This window comes from Podarcis cretensis, assembly GCF_951804945.1.
Source record: "Podarcis cretensis genome assembly, chromosome: 2".
Lineage (NCBI taxonomy): Eukaryota > Metazoa > Chordata > Lepidosauria > Squamata > Lacertidae > Podarcis > Podarcis cretensis.
The window spans coordinates 1,661,000-1,685,786 of NC_137171.1; the positions used below are offsets into that span (position 1 = coordinate 1,661,000).

The 24,787-nt window shown below is 46.5% G+C and overlaps 1 protein-coding gene across 6 annotated transcripts in view; it reads right to left on the bottom strand.

The window, feature by feature from the left end:
- COL5A3 (collagen type V alpha 3 chain) overlaps positions 1 to 24,787 on the bottom strand; it is a 142,441-nt gene that overhangs the window by 103,151 nt on the left and 14,503 nt on the right. For 3 of the 6 annotated variants that reach the window (XM_079967786.1, XM_079967785.1, XM_079967791.1), the window contains exons 2-4: positions 6,586 to 6,753; positions 6,100 to 6,313; positions 4,383 to 4,545 (exon numbers count right to left, since the gene is read on the bottom strand). In XM_079967786.1, coding sequence (XP_079823912.1) covers positions 4,383 to 4,545; positions 6,100 to 6,313; positions 6,586 to 6,753 — 545 coding nt within the window. Of the gene's footprint in view, positions 1 to 3,118; positions 3,247 to 4,382; positions 4,546 to 6,099; positions 6,314 to 6,585; positions 6,754 to 24,787 lie in introns of those variants that run through there. The other 3 variants (XM_079967789.1, XM_079967787.1, XM_079967790.1) reach the window with 3 other exon arrangements.

Genomic DNA, 24,787 nt, shown 5'->3' on the forward strand with positions numbered 1-24,787 from the left:
GGATTGGCGAACGCTGATCTTCTCTATTGTTTGCTGCCCATGCAAGCACTCCCAGGCCTTGTCTGGTCCTCAGCCCAACCTTCAAATTGGCTAGAAGCCCTGTGTCCATCTGTCCAGATCAATTCAACCTTGGTCTTGGATATTTTCTTAGCAGGCCTCCTTGCCAGTGTTCATACAGAATTGGCTTCATGAATATCAGACTCTTCTTCCATTTGCCTGACTGCTGATCTCATCCTTTCCTAAATGGACTTTGTAAGGATACAGCACAACAATCCAAATAATCTCCTGTCCACTCTTGGATTCACTATCTCTGGACCATGCTCCAGACAGCAAACATTTAGGCAACACAGAACTTAGCACCCAGCCAATGATGGAGCCTGGCAAAGAGCTCTGTATAGTCTGAAAGTCTGCATACTCATATGCCAATGGAACTTGGAGTGCACTAAAAGAAGTCAATCGTCCCCTTTTCCCTTCTTTCTTTTCGTCTCTCTTGCCTGGGACCACAATGCCAACAGCACAGTATGCCAAATTGTTATGACTGTGCATGTACACAAACATGCTTTGAGTTGCAGCTGGACATGCCCCCCTCTCCCTCCACTGGGCCTGTGTGATCCTAGCCAGCCCTGGTGCACAAGCAACATATGCTCCCAATAAATCATCTCCTAAAGTATGTCCATTGGGTCTGTTTCCAGCACAGCCCCCGGAACCGCCTGCTCCCACCTGCTCAGCTGGGACCCACAATTACTGTGCTCCCAACATTCATTTGGAAATGGAAAGGGGAAAAAATCGAGCAGCAAAATGGAGAGCACAGGGGAAGGGAGTGAGTCATGGCCCAAGGGTCAGGTAGGGACAGAGAGGGCTGGATCAAGCAAAGGAAGCCCCTCGGTCAAAAAGGAAGTCACAGGGAGGGAGGAGCCGCCAGGACTGGGAGAGTGTCCAGATTCCCAGACACATAAACAAATAGAATCGCATATGCACACATACACAGAGAGAGAGAACATCTGCATACCCAGCTTTGTAAAAAATATACACTTAAGACCCTGTGAATGCATATTTACTAAGGCACACTTCTAAAATACCTCCTAGCATTCTGTTCCCATTCACTGATGTCACAGCTCATTCAATCTACTTCCAGCCAAATTGCAGAGTTTCACATTTTCATATACTACTGTCTAGCAAAAAGCATGCTGTGAACCCTCTGTGCATAACCCCCTCCCAGATTTATTCTGTGGGGAGAATAGCCAGTTAGGTGGGCTTGGAGATAGGGAGGGTTACAGAGATATCCAAGAATTTTAACCACCAAAATTGCATCACCAAAAGTCGAACAAAGAGACAGACTCTACTCTCTCACACATTCAGGCTGGCTGCTTGCAGAAAGGTGGTTAATATTGCAAATGGGTCATTCAGATATTTTAAGCAGGTCTTTAGCAACAGAGGCTTTTAAAAAAACATTTTTTCCTTAGAAATTATAAATTCTGACTAAGCATCCCGAAACAGGCAGCAAACACATGCTGAGGAGCCTCAGTTGGCCAAGGATCCACCACACATCCAGGGATGTGTACCTGCCCTTCATACTTTCTGTTTACTGTGGAAAATGCCAGTGTTGCAGCCATGAGCATGATTGCTGTGTGGAGTGGTTTTAACTGAAGGGCTGGAGCAAGGAATGAGAGTCCCAGAGTCCCCCTTCACCTAACTAGAATGGAATTTGACAGAAGGCAGAATAGTGACTGCTTGTGAAACTATAGTTCCTGCACTTCTTGCCCTGTTGTTCCTCTCAAGCCCACCCCTCACTGCAGGCTCCCTGGTGCCTTTGCCTGGAGCACTCTGTTCTGCCTCAGGAGGATTAGCTGCATTCCTTGCTGGAGGTAGGAGAGAGGATTATGAGAGAAGTGTGACAGAACAGGCATACAATGTAGCTTTGGAGCATTCCTCCTGGTTCCTTACACACACACACACACACAAACACAGACAGACACACACACACACACACACACACACACACACACAGTTCCAGTGAGCCCTCCCACCACATTGCTACCCAACAGACAGACAGCTGCCCCACAGTCCAAAATGGCCACATCCAAACCTTCCAGGCACTCCGTCGCTGCCGCCCAACTCCCCAGAGGCTACTGGCTCTGGGCCAAGGTTTCCTGAGAGCCACTACAAGAAGCGCTTGTTCTTGGCCACCCCCAGGACCCAGCCTAGATGCCTTCAAAGACCTTCTGCCCTCTGACATTTTGTGCTTCGGGGAAGAATGTAGGAGGCGGCTGGGGTTTTTCTCTGCTTCTGGAGACCACTGGAAAAGGGCCAGCGTTGTCCCGCCCAGATTTGGGAATCCCTGGGGCGAGGTCGGGGATTTTCTCTTCAGATGAAAAAACATCTGCAGCACTTGAAATATTATTATTATTATTATTATTATTATTATTATTATTATTATTCCCCACCCATCTGACTGGGTTTCCCCAATCAGTCTGGGCAGCTTACAGCATATCTAAAAGCATAATAAAAAAAATCAAACATTAAAAATTTCCCGATACCAGGCTGCCTTCACATGTCTTCTAAAAGTTGTGTAATTCTTTAACTCCTTGACATCTGACAGGAGGGCGTTCCACAGGGAGGACGTCACTAACAAGAAGGCCCTCTGCCTTCTTGGTTTTCCTTTTAAAACTTTATTTCCACTTCTGTTTGGAAAAGGTAAGATATATGGGCACTCATTCCACAAAGGTGCAGAATCTCCTCACTGCAGACAGATACGGCTTCCTCTTCTCTGCCTTCTCCTCGTGCCTTCTTCCCCTACCCCTTTTTAGGTTCCTGTTTCTGCCTATCCACAGTGGCTCACTTCATGGGATGGAGGCACCTTAATGGCCTCCCAGCAGAAGTGTTGCTGCCATTTACTGGGAGGAGGACGGGTGAAGCAACAGCCAGATTGGGAATATGCAGTCACATCACTAGAGTCAACCCAGTGCTCCCACCTGTTTGCCCACCCAGCCCTGATCTTGTTGCTGCCTTACTCCTCCTCCCCGTAAGCAGCCATGACACTACTGCCCGGAGGCTTTTGCTGCAGCTCCTACCAGACAAGCCATTTTTGCTGCCTATTGTGCACCCTTCCATCACTTACATTATCTCTGGGCTCCCTGTCCTTTAGCTTCACTACGTCTTGGGACCTCTTTCCAGTCATAAGGCCTATGTGAGGTTTTAATCCCAGCCAAACTGACAACTGTCTCCTTTCTTCATTTGATCCTGACAGCAAACATTCCTGAGTAGCTGAAATGTTTGCAGACAATATTCTGTGTCATCTCATGAGCTCAGGCAACCCATACCAGAAGTTTCACTGTCACAGTCACATGGTATGATGATCTAACTTTCTCATTGTGACTCCAAGGCCATAAAAGGACAGCCCATTCAGTTCTGTGTCTGCAGTCCCTGCCTGAAATTAAGTGAAGCTCCATAAGAAAGTGTTAGGATATTTCCGTTCCACCTTAAAAGGGAGCAGGATGTTTGTGTCACAGCCTGCGTATTTCCTGTTCACAGGATGTTTCTGTTGTGTCTATGCTTTTATTTTCTCTCTGTGCCTGAACACGCAAACAGGCAGTCATGTTTTTTCCTTTGTTCTGACCAACGCTGAATAAACTTCTAAATAATGCTCTCCTGCGTGCATCTTTCACTGTGCGAATTGTGCTGATAGAGCGTGCATCAGCTCTGGAATGTGGCAAGCTATTTTCTGGAGCTCGTGTCGCTAATTGCTGATACTGTATCTACGGGAGATCGATGGATCGTCCGGAGGCGACGTGGGGGCCATGATGGGCCATATCTCCCTGACAGTATCCCAACAGAAAGATCCTAACGTAAATCCGGCAGTCAGTACAGGCATACAAAGGCAGGCTCTGCTGAACTCCCTCAACCATACAGGCAGCAAGCTTCAGAGAGTGAAGGGTGGAAACGGGAGGTGGGGGGACCTGTGCACGAGTCATTGGTTTTCCATGCTCCAACATCAATTTACATTTCAGAGGGTGCCAAGGTGACTGTTAGGGCAGAAAAGGGCATCTGGATTCTATAAGATTTGTGCACTATAAAATATCTGGCCCTGTGAGCCTAAAGTCCACGCAGCCTCCCAGATTCCTGCCAGACCAACGGAAGAAGGTGTCATGACTGGAATTGGGTACACAGAGTTCTGGATTCAGTAACTCCCATAAGAAACAATGTTGGCACATTGGTAAGGCCAGATGTTTGGTGGGTCATGCATCCCAACTAGAGTTTTGTTTGTGAAGACATCTGTAGGCAAATATAGACTATCTAACTGACTGGTACACTCTTTGGCGGCAGTTAGAGGTGCATGAAATGATCAAAGAAAGCATTTGAGACTTCTGAACAATATTTCCTACCTCAAAAACATCTTCATCTGGCCGGCGAGCTGCAAGCAAGGTGGCACCATCAACACTGACAATTGGCTGCATGCCTCGCTTTAGGGGAAGTATTGCAGGGTCTTCACAGTCAATGCTCAAAGATACATTCCCACCTTCCACACTCAGAGCAATGCGATGCCACCTGCCAAGGGGTGGTACAGGTCAGAAAGGTGGGTATTAAGTGGGATAAATAAGGTGCCTGGAAACAGGGCACTGGGGACCTAGATCATACTCTCATCTGACAGTGGAGTGGACTGACTTTCACCATGTATAGTGAAACAGGGGGTGTGAAACAGACCCAGAGAGGCCAAGAGAATGAGACTGGAAACAGTGCTATTTGCTGTTGGCATAAAAGAAGCTGTGGTAATATGATCCAGGAGGAGAAAAGAGGCAACACTGAATTTTCACATTAATAATGATTGTTTCCCACATCTTAAAATTCACATTATTTGTATCCCACCCTGTTCCCAAGGAACTCAGGAAAGCACATGTGCGCTTATCTGTTTTATCCTATAAGGTAGACTAGGATGAGAGAGAGTGACTTGCCCAAGACCACACAGCGAGTTTTTTGAATATGTACAAGTGGGGATTTGAACCCAGCTCTTCACAGTCCAAAATCTATCCAATACACCAACCCTTTGATATATGGATTTGAACTACTCAGCTAAAACTTGGACTGAAGATCTCCACTGATAATCGCTTCCATATCATTTAAAAGTTCACATCTCATTTATCCTCACAACATCCCCAAGAGGTAGGCTGGGTTGACAGAGTATGTGATAAGGAACTTGCTAAGACCATCCAGTAAAATTAATGGCCCTGGAATAATGTGAACAAATGTCTGGCATGATCAAACCCAATACTTTATTCACTACTTCACACATACCAAAAGGAATGGTGTAATTGGAGAAGACCACAGGAACAGATATGGGATATGAGAATCATGGGATAGAGATGAGCAGAAATGTCTCACCACAATTCAATGGCATTTAATAAGGAATTATCAAAGCAAAGAGTTAAAGCAGACATGGGGAACATTTGACCCCCCAGACGTTGCTAGATGACAACTCTCATCAGCCGTGACCATCAACCATACTGACTCTAGCTGATGGAAGCTGAAGACCAGCAACAGCTAGAGGACCACAGGTTCCCCATCTTTAGAAAGTGGAATGTTAGGGCTGGGATACCACCTTAGGAAAAATCTGTGTATGTGTGTGCCTGGGGTGTGTCCACAGGGGTGGGGAGTGTCCACTCATTCTTCTTATCTCTGTTCAAGGATTTTAAAAAGGTTTGGATTATTGGCAAAATCTATTTGACCGGAGAGGCCGATGGGAATGTGTGCACAAGGGAATATGATAGAAGCATACAGAAGCTGTCTTTACTGAGTCAGACCACTGGTCTATCTAGCTCAGTATTGTCTGCACGGACTGGCAGTGGCTCTCCATGTTTCAAACAGGGGACACTCCTAGCCCTGGGGATGCTGGAGGTTGAACCAAGAGTTTTCTTTGTGCAAGGCAGATGCTCTACCCACTGAACTGTGGCCCTTCCCCATGAGACTTTCATTATACAACCATCAGCTCTTTGAAAATATATAAGACACTGTAGACCTAAACTGGTCTTTCAGTTGTGTGCATGTGTGCCCAAATCAGATAACAACTTTCAGTGGCTTCTTCCCACCCCACCGATCCCAACTCACTTGCCATCAGCCAAGTTGACTCGGCGAAAGTGAGGATAGTCCTCAGGCACTGGGTGGCCAAGCTGGTCTTCATAGAGGAAGACCGGAGACCGTCCGATCTCTACACCAAGTTGCTGTACTCCCCGCTCATCATATACAGAGAGCAAGAATGACTGGCTTCCTTTGACAGCTCGCAGAGTAGCCAGTATTGAGAAGTCCACTGGGAAGGAGCCATCTGCAAGGGAGGAAGGCAATGCATCATGACAGTGAGAACTGGGAAGGAATTAGAGAAAACATTACTGAAGTGATGGTATAAGAAATAGAAGGTATTGTGCAGCAGATGGGGAGAAAATGCGATGGGAAGTTGGAAAAATACAAATTCATGTACTGAAATATATGTTAAACTTTTGAAAATTTAAACAAAAAATATTACAAAAAAGGCTCAGAGTCTGCCCATCAGCTTTGATGCAATACACAATCCAATGAGTTTTCATGCTCCAGCCTTACCAGGAAAGAGCTGCTTGGTTGGGGCGCTGAAATATGTCTGGTTCTCAAGGCGGAAGGCAAGATCACTTTCATCAGAGCCATTTCTCTGGGTGCAGATACCAGCAGCGATAGAGACCCCATTTTTGCCCTCTCGCACACCAAACGCCTGGAGCACATCCACAAGGCCATCTGGAAGGGAAGAACAGTACACAGTTACCCCTTGCCCACAATACAAAGTCATACCTGGGGGTGGGGAAATAAGGGCAGTCCTCACTTCTGTGCCCAGACAGGTCACTTTTCTTCTATGAGACGAGAAAGCCTTGCCACACACCATAAAGATGATGTGTTTGTTGAAAACAATAGCACCTGCTTAGCTAGATGTAGATGTGGGATCAAAAAGGGAGTGTTTGGACACCATGGAAACTGAAACCCTTTCCACGCCTCTCTTACATTTCATACTTCTCCCATCATCCTTGACCACTGGCCATGCTGTCTTGGGCTAAAGGGAGCTAAACTCCAAAAACTTCTGGGTGCACCTGAAACATTTTGGGCTTTTGATTTGGTGATGGAAAAACAGGAGATTCCTCCCCTCAACCTTAACTTTATAAAAACACATATTGTATTCCTAATATTTTGCATTTATTTACACATAGGCATTTAGAGATACAGAAGCAAACACACAGGCAGACAGTATTTGTCCCAAAGCAGCACCAGCATCTTAGGTATCTCTTGAAGTTCCATCCAAAGTCATGATGGCCACCAAGGTGAATGGCTTTAAAAAAGAATTAGACAAAATCATGGAAGATCAGTGGCAGGAGAGGATCTTCTCGATTTTGTAACTTTGCTACTAGAGAGATTGCGCTGGTTCCCTCTTTGCTGTCCTTCCGCCAGTGGGTAAAGACCTTTCTATGCCAACAGGCCTTTGGGAACTGACTATTTTTGAGGAAAGGGCTGGTGCTGTGATGTGTGTTTTTTATTATTGTTATTGTCTGTGATTTTAATGGCTCTGGGTTAAAGCCTCAGCGCCTAGGGCTTGCCGATCGAAAGGTCGGCGGTTCGAATCCCTGCGGCGGGGTGCGCTCCCGCTGCTCGGTCCCAGCGCCTGCCAACCTAGCAGTTCGAAAGCACCTCCGGGTGCAAGTAGATAAATAGGGACCGCTTACCAGCGGGAAGGTAAGCGGCGTTTCCGTGTGCGGCTCTGGCTCTGGCTCTGGCTCTGGCCAGAGCAGCGATGTCACGCTGGCCACGTGACCCGGAAGTGTCTCCGGACAGCGCTGGCCCCTGGCCTCTTAAGTGAGATGGGCGCACAACCCCAGAGTCTGTCAAGACTGGCCCGTACGGGCAGGGGTACCTTTACCTTTTACCTTTAATTCTATTAGTGTTTAATTACATTTTTATGATGGTCTTTTCTGTCTTTTTAGCTTGCTCTATTTTATCTGTGTAAGCTTCCTTAAGTTTCAGACTGGGGAAGAGGTGGGATATAAATTAATATCATCATCACCACCACCACAATGAGTATGTTCTACCTCCACTGTCAAAGGCAGTATGCCTCTGAAGGACCTGGGAATCACGAACAAGGAGAGTGCTGTTGCACAGAAATCCTGCATCCCAACTTCGCATCTGGTGGGTGATTGAGAAGAAATGGATGGTGAACTAGATTGGCCTTTGGCCTGATCCAGGAGGGCTCTTCTTATGTTCTTAAGATGGCCTTATTCAATAACGGCCATATTGCACATTAGAGACCATCATTCCCCAACAACAACAAAGCCATGCCAAGTCTAGCAGAACGGCATGGCTCAGAGCACCATCACATTGCCATGCCAGCTCTTCCATCATCTCCGTCTGCTGTGCAGATGGGCTGATGGCTTGCATGCACTCAGCTCATGGCACACGTGGCTTGCGGGGGCTGGATGAATGGGGGGAAATGCATCTTATTCCTAAAATATGCCATGTGGCAACATGCCTTCAAATTCCAATAAACTGAGGAGTCTAAACAGAATGTCATACTTTTAATATGGATAACTTAATCTGGAACAATCATTACCACTTCTGTTCTATGCTCACCATCAATAATCATGATAGAAACCTCACTGTGCACGTTAATACACACTGAATGGGAAGGGAAGTGGGGGGAATTCTGCACCTTTTTGTCATTCTGCATCTACAAAATGAAAAAGGCAAGGGAAACTACTTCACAACCACCATTCTTGAGAATGGATTCCATAGTGAGGCTGGAAGATGTTTGAAAATCCAGAAAGAAAACAGGACTGGCATTGGTTGAATCTTAAGCAGCACATTTACATTTATTCCTGTGCCTTCTGCTTTATCACAAACTAGCAGAAGTTGGAATTCATCAGTCAAACAGACCATATAACTTTTCCCCTGGAGCTTTCCAGACCAGCGACAGCATATGCATGACTCATGGCAGCCTGGGCTCTGGCCTGATCCAGTGAATGCCTGTGGAAGCCAGTCTCACCATGGCCTTAGGATACAGGTTCTGTCAAGCCATTCTTGCCATCACTGGCTACCTTCCCAACATGTAGGCATCTTCAGCATTGGCAGCGGTTAAAGGGATAACACAACATCCTGCTGACCAGAGTGCCCTCCTGGCCAATAAAAACCAGCCTGATCCATAGGCTTGCCCCACTGTGGGTGTGGGATGAAAGGAAACTAAGAAATGTAGACCCAAGCCTTAGAAAATTTGTATATGGCAGACCATGTCAGCCCAGCAACAGTAGTGTTGGTGGCCTATTAGCTGGCACATTTAAGACTTGCATGTCCATTATCTGTTATACTCAACAGCAGGGCAGTAGCAGAGCTTCTGCAAATGGCAACATCGACTGTGTGGGCAGCATTTTGCATTCATCACAATGTCCCAGACCTAGTATCACTCTGGGGCATTGCTTGGAGGCTGGCAGCCAGTATATTTTTCCGTGTTGAAGACACCCCCATGTATAAGATGACCCCTATTTTTTGAGCCCCAAATTAAGACATAAATATTTTAAACACCAAACTGAACAATTTTTATATTTTATTAAATATTCAAAACACCAGTATATTTAGTACAGTATATTTAAACATCAAACAGTGAGGCAAGCTGTGTAATGGCGGCTGCTCCTGTCAGCTCAGTGCAACTCCACTGTAGCTGCAGCTCCAGCTCTCCCACCTGTGTGTTGCACTTTTGACTCAGTGTTTACGGTATGTGCCATATTTACTCCATGAGCGCCAGCAGATGCAGACGCTGGTCGAGGAGCTGTGACTGCCAGAGCTGCCTGAGTGAGTGCGCTTGGGGAATGGGGGGTCTGGGTAGCCAGGGGGCGGCTGAGGGAACCAGGTGGATGGGAAAATGTCCGGATGACCCCTGCAGGGTTTGTTGTGAGGCCAATAGTGAGGGGAGGCTGGGGGGAATGAATATGGATGGTGGCATGGTATTTATATATTTATATATTTAATTACAACATTCTGTGTATAAGATGACCCCCAATTTCAAACTTAAAAAATTTGGGGGGAAAGATTGTCTTATACAATCTTTATTGTATTACCCAAATTGTATTACTGTATTACCCAAATACAGTATTTGGGTAAAATTCTACAAAGTGGTCCTCTTTTTCCAGGGACGGGGTGGGCCTAAGAAAAGAAAGATCTCACAAAAGTTCTCAGAAACTTGTCTTCTTGGAAATTTTGGCTCACTTCTAGAGCCCAAAATTAAAAACCCACCAGAACTGGCAAACCACTGACTGTGACAAGAGACATTCTGCATCTTTCCTAAACTGGAAGAATCCCAGAAACCCAGTTTTCATTATTATTAAAATTGTATCAGTTGCAGGTATTTTAAAGCAATATAGGCTTGCTGAAGACCCAGATCTCTAGATGCTCAGAGAGAGAGAGAGAGAGAGAGATGGTGCATCCAGACCTTTGATGGTTTTGGCTAGGATTCACTTGCATACTGGCAAATTTAGATTGTACAATTCAAGTGGATACTGAGCTCAACAAACCCATTTCCCGAAAAGATGGGACTTCTGTGATGAGGAAAGCGATGGGAAATTGCATTGGAAAGCATGGCATAATGCTTGTTTTGTTGTAACGTCACCTAGCCTCCCTGCAAACAAAGAATGCTCTATAGATAAGTCATCTGGAAGCACCCAAAGGCATTAATGGAATCCCCCTGTCACTTCCAAGTAACCTTCTCCCTTTATCCTGTGTTAGGCGACCTCTTCCTTGGTGTTCTCTGGTTCCTAGAGCAACCAGAGCCACTATTCGGATGGCCTCTCTTCCAACAGGTGGGCATGCTTCCTGCCTTTCAACCTTTGTACCGTATATATTTTTTCAATGTACTGAGAAGCGAAAAATAATGGCAGTTTCTTCCACACAAAGGGATTCCAGCAAACTCCCGGAGCAGGGGGATTTGAGTCAACCTCCCTCATTCTGACAAAGTTCTTCATAAGGTTATTTCCTCAGTTATTAGTGGACTGCTCATACAAGGTTTTTATTTTATTTTAAGTTTTTTAGCTTTTAAAAAGAAGCCTACCTGTGGTTTAAGCAAAGAGTTAAGGAACTAACAAATCATGTACCAAGAAGTATGTTAAGTTAATTAAGGCACCAGCTTTAACATCAACCCCACCGAGTTATTGCCACAGTATTTAATCTTTTGACCTGTGTTAGATTAAAGGCAGACCCTCCAAGCGTCCCTATTTCCCTATTTCTCCTGATTTAGAGAAGCCATCCCAGTTTCTGATTTGATCCCAGAATGTCCCGCTTTTCTTTAGGATGTCCCTATTTTCCTTGGAGAAATGTTGGAGGGTATGGAGTTACCCAACCCCCGAGCCATCTGAAGGCAATCCTGTATAGGGAAGTTTTTTAAATGTTTAATGATTTATTGTATTTTTATATATGTTGGAAGCTGCCAAGAGCAGCTGGGGCAACCCAGTAAGATGTGTGGGGTATAAATAGTAAAATTATATGTGGAGTTTGGAACAGACAGGGTTAAAACTCCGTGGTGCCCTGCATCTGGGAGGGGCCGGAAGCAGGGCTTTACGTCACAGGCTTTGTCTGTGAGAGTTACTTTCAGTTCTACCGAGAGACGCTGAGAGACACAGCTAAACAGACAGGCTGTGTCTGTGTGCTTTTGGAAAGCACGGAGGAATGTCTTTGGAGAATGGCGGAGGTTTCCGATGGAGAGACTGATTTATGGCTTGTAAATAAACGCTTCTAGAGATAAGAACCGATCTGTCTTTTGGACTTGATTTATCCCTTTCTCACATGGACTCAGGACCGCTGCATTTACTCTGCTAGGCCAGCTCAGAGTTTCCAGGGATACGGAGCTGAACTGGGAAGCTTGCTGGACCCAATATTCCGGACGGGGAATTTATTTTCATTCCCAAAGGTTATGGATCTTACGTGTTTCCTGACAAGTGTGAGAAGGGAGGAGAACGCCAGCTTTGAGTTGCTGTGATCTCCTGCCAGGAAAGGCAGTGGGAGATGCTGGGGAGCGGAGCCAAAAGCCAAGAGAGACGGCTGCTTCGGACGTCCAGCTTGCTGGCAGAGTGAGTACGCTGAAAGCCCCGGGGGAAGGAGAATGGCTGCTGCTCAGGCACAGCAGGGCCAAGACAGCTACCCCGGTGAAAGGCTCAATGGGGCCAACTGGAAGGCCTGGAGTGAGCACATGTACCACTGGCTAAAGGGAAAGGAGCTGTGGGAATGCACGCAAGCTGATCCAGGCCAGGCCCAGCCCAAAGCAGACGTGGCTGATGCTCTAGAGAGAGAGCAGAGGGTGCTAGCCAGTTTAAAGGGCGGCATTCATGCATGGCTGTTGCCAGAGCTCCAAGGGAAGAAGCCCTGGGTCGCGTGGCAGGCACTGAAGACTGCATGTCAGAAAGCAGTAGTAGCCAGGCCAGAGGGGGCTAGAAGATGCCCAAAGGGAGCAGCAAGCCCAGGAGGGGCTGAGCAACGCCCAGAAAGCCCAGAGGGAGCTAAGAGAAGCCCAGAAGAAGCTGGGGCTGTTTTGGGGAGCTGTTTTTATGCTTCAACACATCTGTGTCCTGGAGAAAGGCTGGGAGCTGGAAAGAGGAAAGCAGTGGCAAGCTGTTCCTTAGGCGACGTGGCACCCAGGAGTGGGGGTGCAGGCCGATCCAAGAGCTCTGAGAAAGCCAAAGTCTCCAAGAGTTGTTTGTGCTTTGAGGCGAAGTCCAACAGCAAGGGGCATTGTTCTGCTGAGGCTCTGGAATGCAAGGTCAGCCACCTGCAAGGAAGGCAGATAAACAGCGTTTCGCAGACAACAGAGCCTGGGAACAGCAGTAGCAGCTGTGCAGTAACCATGGCAACCAGGATGGACACTGGCATTGACACAGACCCCGGTGGGGGTGCGAGCGTTGCCATGGCAGCTTTGGAAGACAGCCAGAGAGACACTTTATCTCTAATTATAGACACGGGAGCGACTCACTGTCTTGTGCCATCTGGTGGGCTCCTGAGGAACTGCAAGACAGTTAAATCTGGACAAAATGTCAAAATGGCAGATGGATCTAAGAGACCACTGACTGAATCTGGGTCTTTATATTGTTCTTTCTTGGATTGTTGGGTGCAAGCTTATGTTGTCCCAGAGCTTGCGCACTCTCTTTTAAGTGTAACAGCCTTAAATGATGCTGGGTTCGATGTTCATTTCTCTAACACTTGTTGTTCCTTCTACAGGGATGGGAAGAAGATCTAAAGCGTTGAGAGAACAGACAGGCTCTTTCTGGTGCAGATGCCTGTTGAAAATGGGGTTGGTGGAAAAATGGGGCTGGTGGAAAATGGGGCTAGTGGAGAGTCCATTGAAGATGCCCATGTGCAGTGTGCAAATGTCCCACCACACGATGGTTGTATTCATTTATGGCATAGAAAATTTGGGCACGCGGGGTGGTCGCTTGTGCGAAAGGCTGCCGAAAACACCATTGGTTGTAGGTTCAAGGCTTGTGACAAATACCTAGATTGTCAAGCCTGTAAGCAGTCGAAAGTCACAACTTGCCCATATCCCAGATCAGAGAGGAGGACAAGCAAACCCTTTGAACTTGTCCATGCAGATTTGTCAGGACCCATGCCAACACCTTCTTTAGCTGGGTCTAAGTGGGTTCTGGTTCTGATTGATGATTTTTCGAGATTTTCTTGGGTTTTTGCGCTTAAATGCAAGTCAGAGGCGGCTACATTGATCAGGGATTGGATCACTGCGATAGAACTACAGTTCTCTACCAGGGTGATTTCCTTTCAATCTGATCGCGGGGGGGAGTTCACAGGTTCTGCGCTGCAATCGTTTTTCAGGCAGAAGGGTATCAATCATCGACTGACGGCCCCCTACTCTCCGCAACAGAATGGGGTTGCGGAGAGAAAGCTTCGCACATTACAGGAATCTGCGAATGCAATGTTGGCAGACTCAGGTTTGCCACAGCGCTTTTGGGCAGAGAGTTATCGGACAGCATGTTTTGTACAGAACAGGGTGTACAATTCCAGTGTAGGCAACACACCGTATTACTTGTTGCATCAGAAGAAGCCGAAGGTGGGGTTTCTTCATGTTTTTGGGTCTCCGGCTTGGGTTCTCATTCCAAAGGCCATGCGCAGAAAGGGTGAGCCAAGGTCTAGGAAGATGATCTTTGTGGGCTATGAGCCGGGTTCAAAGGCATGGCGTTTCGCATACCCTACTGGCAACCAGTCTAAGCTGCTTATTAGCGGCAGTGCTGAGTTTTGCGAGCAGAGTGGGTGGAAGCGTCTTCATGGGAACCCAGATGTTCTGTCAGACTCAGATGAGGAAGAGGAGGAAGGCGAAGCTGAACCTGTTGCCGATGCGCGCGGTCCACAGCAACAGGGTCCAGCGCCAGTTTCTCCAAAAGGGAGTCCCAGGACCCCTCCACAGGTCACTGTCAAGTCTGAGCTAAGGAGTGCACCATCCTCACCAGCAGAACCAGCTGTACGCCCGAAACGGCGCAGCAGGTCAGAGGGGGATGTGTCTGACACAGAGGATAGTAGAGTTGATCCAGGTGAATCAGGCGCAGTTCCAGAATTCACGCTGAGGAGATCAGCTAGATCAACGAAGGGAAAGCCACCTGAAAGGTATGAAGCCACTAGTGTCTGGGTTGGTGTGGCTAGATGTGAGCCTGAATCCTTTGAGGATGTTCAGAAGTTGCCTCAGGAAGAAGCTAGCAAATGGCATGAGGCGATGCAGAAGGAGATGAACTCAATGGAGTCTCTAGGTGTGTTCTCTCTCACGAAGTTGCCGATGGGCGAAAAAGCTGTTAGCTGCAGATGGGTTTACCGTTTGAAATCCACAGAAGCAGGAGAACCACAGTATAAAGCGAGATTAGTGGCCCAAGGATTCACACAGAAAAAGGGTATCCAATTCACAGAGGTATATTCGCCAACCTCGAGAGCGGAGACTCTGAGAATGCTTTTGGCGATAGCGGCACAGAGAGGTTGGAAGGTGAACCATTTTGATGTAGATGTCGCCTACCTGAACTCAGATCTCAAGGAGGAGTTGTACATGCTTCCTCCTCCAGGGTTTGAAGTCAGTGAGCCAGGCGTTGTGTGGCGGTTGCACAAATCCATCTATGGATTACGTCAATCTGCCAGGAATTGGAATATGTGCCTACATGAAGCCTTAGAAGAGCTAGGTTTTAAGAGATCTCTTGCAGACAGTTGTCTTTACATTAAAGAGTCAGGCTTAAAACAGGAAGTGATCCAGGTGTTTGTTGACGACCTTTTGATGATCGCACAGACAGGTAAACAGGTGGAAAAGTTTGCTAGAGAGCTTGGAAAGCGGTTCAAGCTGAAGCAGCTTGGAAATGTCAAATCCTATTTGGGCGTGCAGATCACAAAAGCAAGTGATGGAAGCTTCTTGCTTTGCCAGAAAGGTAAGATTGAACAGTTGCTTGAGAAGTTCAGGATGTCTGAGTGTGCAGGTGCCAGATCACCCATGGAGGCTGGTTTTGTAAAGGAGTGTCAGCAAGTAGAACGTGTGGTGTTCGAAAACACTGAGCTCTTTCAGTCAGCTCTGGGTAGTCTGTTATATCTGTCACAGTGGAGCAGACCAGATATAGCGTTTGCTGTCAATCTGCTCAGTAGAGAGGCCTCAAGTCCTAGTGTGCAGGCCTGGAATGGTATAAAGCGGGTGCTGCGTTACCTGCAAGATACCAAAGACTTTTGTCTTAAGTTGTCAGCTCAAGGAGATGTCAAGCTGACTGCTTGGGTGGACTCGGATTGGGCTAACCTTGAGGATCGCAAATCAGTGTCAGGTCTAGTGGTGAAGTTTGGGGACTCAGTACTAGGGTGGAGGTCCCGGAAGCAAAGTCTCATAGCGCTTTCATCTACTGAAGCTGAGTTCAGTGCGCTATCAGATGCTTGCAGAGAGTTGGAGTTCTATGTGTGTTTGGTCGAGGAAATCTGTGGAGAGGATTGTCTGCCCGTTGTGGTGCATGAAGACAATCAACCGTGCCTTAAATTAGCTGAGACGGGGCAATTCAAGGCGAGAACCAAACATTTGGACATACGTTTTCAAAATGTGTGTCAGAGCGTTCGTGAGGGGCTAGTTGCTCTGAAATACTGTCCCTCAACAAAGAACCTCGCTGATGGTTTCACAAAACCATTAACCTTCCAGAAGCACGAGGAGTTCTGTGAGGGTTTGTGTATGGGGAAAGCATTGTTGGCTATTGTCCCCAGATGCAGGACAAGAGGGGGTGTGGAGTTTGGAACAGACAGGGTTAAAACTCCGTGGTGCCCTGCATCTGGGAGGGGGCGGAAGCAGGGCTTTACGTCACAGGCTTTGTCTGTGAGAGTTACTTTCAGTTCTACCGAGAGACGCTGAGAGACACAGCTAAACAGACAGGCTGTGTCTGTGTGCTTTTGGAAAGCACGGAGGAATGTCTTTGGAGAATGGCGGAGGTTTCCGATGGAGAGACTGATTTATGGCTTGTAAATAAATGCTTCTAGAGATAAGAACCGATCTGTCTTTTGGACTTGATTTATCCCTTTCTCACATGGACTCAGGACCGCTGCATTTACTCTGCTAGGCCAGCTCAGAGTTTCCAGGGATACGGAGCTGAACTGGGAAGCTTGCTGGACCCAATATTCCGGACGGGGAATTTATTTTCATTCGCAAATTATAATCATGGGATGTGATGTCCCTATTTTCATCAGAGAAAAGTTGGAGGGTATGTAAAGGGAAATAACAGAAATATCTAGAAAAGTAACTTTCAGTTTATTTATTTTTCATTTGAATCAAAATATTATACGTAAACACACACATATATGTAAAGGACTAAAGCAATGTCCAGAATGCCTGTGTGTGTGTTTCTATGGCTTCCCTTGGCTTGCCTGGATACTTTATACTAAAGGATGGCACAATTCAAAGTAATGTGTTGGGTGCCATTTGTGGGGCCTATCTTTTTCTTGCATTAGAATTCCATCTCTCAGAGCTGTGTCCATATTTGACTTTATATATTTCAGCATCCCAGTAAGGCAGGCTAGTGTTGCAATTATGTTGTTGTATGCCTTTTTCCCTGACAGCATCTTACAGATAAAATGAGAACAGCTAAAAACATAGAGAAGGAAATCATTCAAATACAATGTCAGGGAGAGGGAGAGGTGAATGTCCAGCCACCGCCGGTCCATGTAGACAGTACAGAGCTAGACCAATAAACCTGGCATGGCACGAAGCAGCTTCTAAGGCCACACCGTGAGTATATAGCTGATATGAATTGGAAGTGCCGACCCTCCAAGTGTCCTTATTTTCCAGGGACATCCCTGATTTAGAGAAGCCATCACAGCTTCTGATTTGATCCTGGAATGTCCCACTTTTCCTTAGGATGTCCCTATTTTCCTTGGAGAAATGTTGGAGGGTATGGAGTTATCCGACCCCCGAGCCGTCTGAAGGCAGCCCTGTATATGGGAAGGTTTTTAATGTTTGATGTTTTAGTATGTTTTTATATGTGTTGGAAGCCACCCAGAGCAGCTGGGGCAACCCAGTAAGATGTGTGGGGTATAAATAGTAAAATTATAATCATGGAATGGGACGTCCCTATTTTCATCAGAGAAATGTTGGAGGGTATGGAAGTGAAGGATTTGAGAGCTCATAGTTCATGCTCTTAGCCACTACCCTCCTTCCTCTGGGGGCCTGTATACAGAAGGATGAGTGTTAAATTGCCCACATAACCAAAGGAAAGCAGAGCACAAGTGCATCAGGTCGGTCTAAGTCTGTGAAAGCAGGAAGGTGCCCCGTGAGGAGGCCTGGGCATTTATTACAGAAGCAAATTCTGCCTGTGTTTCACACATGCATACTCCTAGGCTAGCCTGTGTGTGTACATTGGTCCAGGGGCGAGAGAGAGCAAGGCTCTCTACCAGGGTTACAGAGCCATTTTTAAAAGACTAAGAGGGGGAGGCAAAGGAGGAGTCGTGTCCATTCTCTTCCCCTCCTATGCAAAGAAGCCAGAGCTCAGCCAGGAAAAAACCACGCTACATTAAAGGAAGGAATGCATTTGTGCATATGCGGAGTGCACTGACAATCTATGCACAGCCTCCATCCATCAGGAAAGGGCACAAGGGCAGAGAACCATATCCTAGCTGGCAGACTTGAGCTCGGGCACCTCCCATGGCTCTGGAACTGAACACCACCAAGAGCCTTGTGGCTCCTTAAAAGCTAATAAATTGGTTATGGAAATTAAACACCTCCCCTCAATCACTCACTGTGGTTATAAAAAGCTGTCTGTGGCAGTTTCTCAAGGCGGGAAGGTTCTACCATTTCTCCCCCTCCCTTCAGAATTAAGTCTGGGGCCATTGTGTGCTTCTTATACTGACAAGAAGGTCTGTTTCACTTGATTCAAGCATTTTTAATGTTTGCCTTTTTTAAGGGTCCTTGTAGCAAGAGAACTGGAGGTTTCGCATGCACCACCCCCACTTCTGAGAATACCTTCCACAATGGTTGGGATGGGTGAGGAGGCTGCAGAAAGATTTCCTTGGAGGTTAAAAAATGGTTTCTCTCCCTCTCTCCCTGAACAAATTTTCTAACCTTTGCTGGGAATTGTGTGGGGAGTTCTAGTACACCATAGTCTGTCCATTCAGTCCTTTTCCACCAAATTCTTTTTGCCTCCTGCATTGGGATGGGAACATGGAACCTCTGACCCTAGAGAAGCCACAACTCTGCCCCATCTCCCATGCTCCTTTGACCTAGTTCTAAGATCCTGCTTCCAGCTGACAATGCTCCCAATGGACTTATTGTCTCCGCTCTGCTGCTCTCTGCCCACCCCCGTCACCATTCCCTGTCCAAGCAAAGCATTCAGTAGGATTTCCACGTTACCTTCCCACATTAGCAGCCACATGCTGGGATGGCAACTGGGCATGATGGGGACGTGCGGGGAGGCTTGTTTTCCTGCCATCCCATTTGCACACAGAAATTCAGTGGTGGAAAATGTGACCTTGGGAGCTGAGCATCTGCAAACAATCTCTTGTCCCTCTCTAAATGTCACCAGCAACCCACTGCCAACAAAGGCTGGTTTCAGGGAGCCCCAGGACAGGAGAATGTAGGAGTTTGGGAATCACACAGCATGCCTACGTCGCAGTTAGATGTGCAAAATCAAAATAGAATCCCACCTATAGAGTGAAATTCTATAAAACAAACTGACACACGCAACAGAATGCGGCCTGGATGTACAGTTCTGTTTTATATGAAACAGATTTCACATGAGTTAGACTTGTAGAGTTGGAAGGGATCCTGAGGGTCATCTACTATTTCAGTGCCCTTCCCTGTTTCTTTTTAAACTCCTTACACAGAGAAAGGTGGCCTAGACCGCTGCTGAGCAAATTTTCTACTTGCAGGGATGTTCTTTTTTTAAAGCCACACAAAACAACATAGGAAACATTCAAAAATGTGATTTCCTCACCACCAGTCTGAAGTTGTACAACTGAGCCCATTACACAACACAAGCTACTGCCTGTTTTGAATGCAGGCTTAGGGCTGAGCCCAGTGGGAACTAAGACCACATCCAGACCACATCCAGCCAGCACAAGTACTTCAACAGCAGCTTAATGCATCTGTAGTTCTGTAGTTATGCTGGGAGGAGGAAACTAAATATGACATAATAGGCATCACTGAAACTAAATATGACATAATAGGCATCACTGAAACCTGGTGGGATAAGTCCCACGACTGGAATGTAATAATGGAGGGTTACAATCTATTTCAGAGAAACAGACCAGACAAGAAAGGAGGAGGAGTGGCGTTATATGTCAGGGATGTGTATACCTGTGAAGAGATCCAAGATTTAGAACCTCAAAGCCAAAGTGAGAGCATTTGGGTCAAAATTAAGGGAGAGATGAATAACAGGGACCTCATTGTGGGAGTTTACTATAGATCCCCAAGCCAAACGGAGGACATAGATGATGCCTTCCTGGAACAGATGGCCAAGCATGCAAAAGGAAGGGAGATAGTAGTAATGGGGGACTTCAATTACCCGGATATTTGCTGGATGTCAAACTCAGCCAAGAGCATAAGGTCAAACAGATTCCTCACTGGCCTTGCAGACAACTTCATTGTCCAGAAAGTGGGAGAAGCAACAAGAGGAACAGCCATTTTAGATCTGGTCCTAACCAATGTTGATGACCTGCTTAGTGGGGTAGAAGTGGAAGGATCATTAGGCGCGAGTGATCATGCTCTTCAGAAGTTTACTATACAGCGGAAAGGAGCAGCCAAGCATACTAGGACTCAATTTCTTGACTTTAAGAAAGCCGACTTCATAAAACTTAGGGAAGTGCTGGGTATGATCCCATGGACAGTAACACTAAAAGGAAAGGGAGTTCATGATGGCTGGGAGTTTGTTAAGAGGGAGATAGTAAAAGCACAACTTCAGGCAATACCAATGAGACGGAAACATGGAAGGTGCCTAAAGAAGCCAGGGTGGCTATCTAAAGAACTTTTAACTGAGTTAAGATTAAAAAAGGATGTGTACAAAAAATGGAAAAGGGGGGAAACCACCAAAGAGGAATTCAAACAAATAGCCAGCACGTGTAGACACAAAGTCAGAAAAGCTAAAGCACAGAATGAACTCAGGCTTGCTAGAGAGGTTAAAAGCAACAAAAAAGGCTTTTATGGGTATGTTCGTAGCAAAAGGAAGAACAAAGAAATAGTGGGGTCACTCAGAGGAGAAGATGGTGAAATGCAAACAGGGGACACAGAAAGGGCTGAACTCCTCAATGCCTTCTTTGCCTCAGTCTTCTCCGATAAAGAAAACAATGCCTGACCTGAAGAATTTGGAGCAAATGATTCAGCAGAGGAAACACAGCCCAGAATAACTAAGGAGATAGTACAAGAATACTTGGCTAGTTTAGATGTATTCAAGTCTCCAGGGCCAGATGAACTGCATCCAAGAGTATTAAAAGAACTGGCAGATGTGATCTCAGAACCACTGGCAGTCATCTTTGAGAATTCCTGGAGAACAGGCGAAGTCCCGGCAGACTGGAGGAGGGCAAATGTTGTCCCTATTTTCAAAAAGGGGAAAAGAGAGGACCCAAATAATTACCGCCCAGTCAGTCTGACATCAATACCAGGGAAGATTCTGGAGCAGATCATTAAGCAAACAGTCTGTGAGCACCTAGAAAGGAGTGCTGTGATCACCAATAGTCAGCATGGATTTCTGAAAAATAAGTCGTGTCAGACTAACCTGATCTCGTTTTTTGACAGAATTACAAGCCTGGTAGATGAAGGGAACGCAGTGGATGTAGCCTACCTTGATTTCAGCAAGGCATTTGACAAGTGCCCCATGATATTCTTGTAAAGAAGCTGGTAAAATGCGGTCTTGACTATGCTACCACGCAGTGGATTTGTAACTGGCTGACTGACCGAACCCAAAGGGTGCTCATCAATGGTTCCTCTTCATCCTGGAGAAGAGTGACTAGTGGGGTGCCACAGGGTTCTGTCTTGGGCCCAGTCTTATTCAACATCTTTATCAACGACTTGGATGATGGACTCAAGGGCATCCTGATCAAATTTGCAGATGACACCAAACTGGGAGGGGTGGCTAACACCCCAGAGGACAGGATCACACTTCAAAACGACCTTGACAGATTAGAGAACTGGACCAAAACAAACAAGATGAATTTTAATAGGGAGAAATGTAAAGTATTGCACTTGGACAAAAAAAATGAGAGGCACAAATACAAGATGGGTGACACCTGGCTTGAGAGCAGTACATGTGAAAAGGATCTAGGAGTCTTGGTTGACCACAAACTTGACATGAGCCAACAGTGTGACGCGGCAGCTAAAAAAGCCAATGCAATTCTGGGCTGCATCAATAGGACTATTGCATCTAGATCAAGGGAAGTAATAGTGCCACTGTATTCTGCTCTGGTCAGACCTCACCTGGAGTACTGTGTCCAGTTCTGGGCACCACAGTTCAAGAAGGACACTGACAAACTGGAACGTGTCCAGAGGAGGGCAACCAAAATGGTCAAAGGCCTGGAAATGATGCCTTATGAAGAACGGCTAAGGGAGCTGGGCATGTTTAGCCTGGAGAAGAGGAGGTTAAGGGGTGATATGATAGCCATGTTCAAATATATAAAAGGATGTCACATAGAGGAGGGAGAAAGGTTGTTTTCTGCTGCTCCAGAGAAGCGGACACGGAGCAATGGTTTCAAACTACAAGAAAAAAGATTCCACCTAAACATTAGGAAGAACTTCCTGACAGTAAGAGCTGTTCGACAGTGGAATTTGCTGCCAAGGAGTGTGGTGGAGTCTCCTTCTTTGGAGGTCTTTAAGCAGAGGCTTGACAACCATATGTCAGGAGTGCTCTGATGGTGTTTCCTGCTTGGCAGGGGGTTGGACTCGATGGCCCTTGTGGTCTCTTCCAACTCTATGATTCTATGAGGACAAGGGGTAAACTGGGGGAAGATGAAGACCTTTCCCTGCTCCTGCAAACACACTCCTTTCCTAGGGATCTGCTGCCTACAATAGAAGGAACAGCTTCACAGCTAGCATGCAGAACAGGAAAGAACTCTGCAGTGCCCTCCCACAGTCTCCTTTGAGGTGGAAAAAAGTAGGGAATGGATTTCTGCACAAAACCAATAACTTTGTACAGGCATCTACTCCAGAATAATTGATTTGATGCTCTTCTCCTCCATCCTTTAACAGCTGCAGCTGTTACATCTCCTGACTCCTTCCATGAAAGAAGCTCATTCTTTCCCCCATCTCTTGTGACCAGCAGGACTTTTAAGTTTGTCCCACAGTCGGCAGTGGGGGAAGGTAAGCCAGCAGAGGAACAGGGGCAAAACAGGGATGGAATCTGAGGCAGGCCCAGCCTACCTGCTGGCAGAGGCTTCGGCTGGCAGCAGTGGCGTAGCGTGGGTTATCAGCACCCGGGGCAAGGCAAGTAATTTGCGCCCCCTAACCCATGGATTTGCGCCCCCTAACCCATGGATTTCCCTAACCCCCAGATGTTGCGCCCGCTGCGGCCGGCCCCCCCTGCACCCCCCACGCTACGCCACTGGCTGGCAGAGCTCGTGAGTTCTGCAGCCTCATCACATACAATGGCAGGTATAGGAACTGCCCATTAATGAGAGGCTGCCCCACCTCAGCCTTGAGACTACAAAACCCATGATTCAGTGCAACTTTGTGTGATGCACACGTGCACAAAAACAATGAGGGCGGTTCAACAGAAACAAGCAATTGACATTATTGAAAGAATGACAGTGTGCTTACACGGCTAACTAAAATTTGAACAGGCAGATAGATTTCCCACGGAAATCCGTTTCTTAGAGCCAGCAAAGGGGGATTGAAAATGGTATTCTGCCCATAAAGTTTCACACATGCCTTCTGAATTAATCCCTAATGCGGTTTGCCTTTGTTCATGTTAAAGTAAGCTGAGATGGATACATTCTGTGTGCCAGTGTTCCAAACACAAAGAGATGTGAACAAGATTTTTTGTTTCCATCTAATAAACAAGAGTTGTACAAAATCTCACATCAGAAGCCAAAGGGGAGAAAAAACTGAGGGCTAGTTCAGCAGCTCAGGAGTGCATGCTCATGTGAGCCAAGAGTTCATGGATCTTGGCTGCAATAACATCTGCAATCTGGAAAGCACATTTTTCCAAAGTTCTCAGATTGAAGAAGTTGCCATGGTTAAGATCTATGAGCTCCTGACTCACATGACACAGTTTCTCATGCAAGTACACACCCAGAGACGGTGAGAAGGGCTCACACAAGCGTGCGAGACAAATATCACCCAACCCGACTATGTTTCTGAGGCCACAAGAGAAATGACATTGTGGTTCAGAGCAACCTGCCATTTAGAACAGGAATATTCTAGGATGATTGGTGGGAAATCAAAACCACAGATACCAGCTAGGCTCCATTCAGAGTTGGCTGCAAATGTCATTGACTGCCTCTGCTGAGAGAATCTGAAATATTGATCTAAAAAAGGCTCCAATTTTTAAATAAACAAAACCTGTAATAAAATATATTTTTAAAATCTGAAATAAGTTCAATAAAACATTTTGTTGCAGATCTCATTGCTATAGCCCAAATAAATAGCCCAAACCTAAGCCTCCATGTCTATGCTACTCCTCTGACTACCAGATGCTGAGTTTCATGCTATTAGCTTCTAGCTAACAGATGTTGCTGTTGCTTACGGGTAGCATAACTTTGAATGGCATCTGCACTTTCCAAATGGAGTTCCAGGGAAGCTTATCAGGGTCCCATGGCAAGATGATCTTTAAAAGAGGTCCAACCTTCTCCTGAAATTCAGTCACAGGGAAGCACAGAGTATGCCTGCATGGAGCCACTGGCCACTTAGTCTTCAGCTGCCTCCAACCAAATCTCCTGCAATGACATGTGCAAAGAGTCCTTGGCTGGCAAATCGAGGAAACGTTTCCCAGTGGGTAGGGAGTTGGAAAACCATAGGGCTAAGTGGACCCAGCATCGGTTATTCTATGTGTTTATCATTCCCCCACAATGTTTTTGGATAACATCAGGCAGCAAAAAGCTCTGAATTGGATTTGAATGCAAAAGTACATGTGACATGGGAGGTCCATGACTGGATCTCCAGAAATCTTTTTAAGCTAAAAAGAAGGCATAGGAGAATGCAAAAACCGGATCTGGGCCATCACACTGAGGAAAGGTGGCTTAACCCTTCCTCCAGTGCCATTTCCCTGATCAAAATTGTCCCCCAAGCTCACTTCTAGGCCCAGCAGGAACACAAGTACCTATACTGTGCCCATTGCCT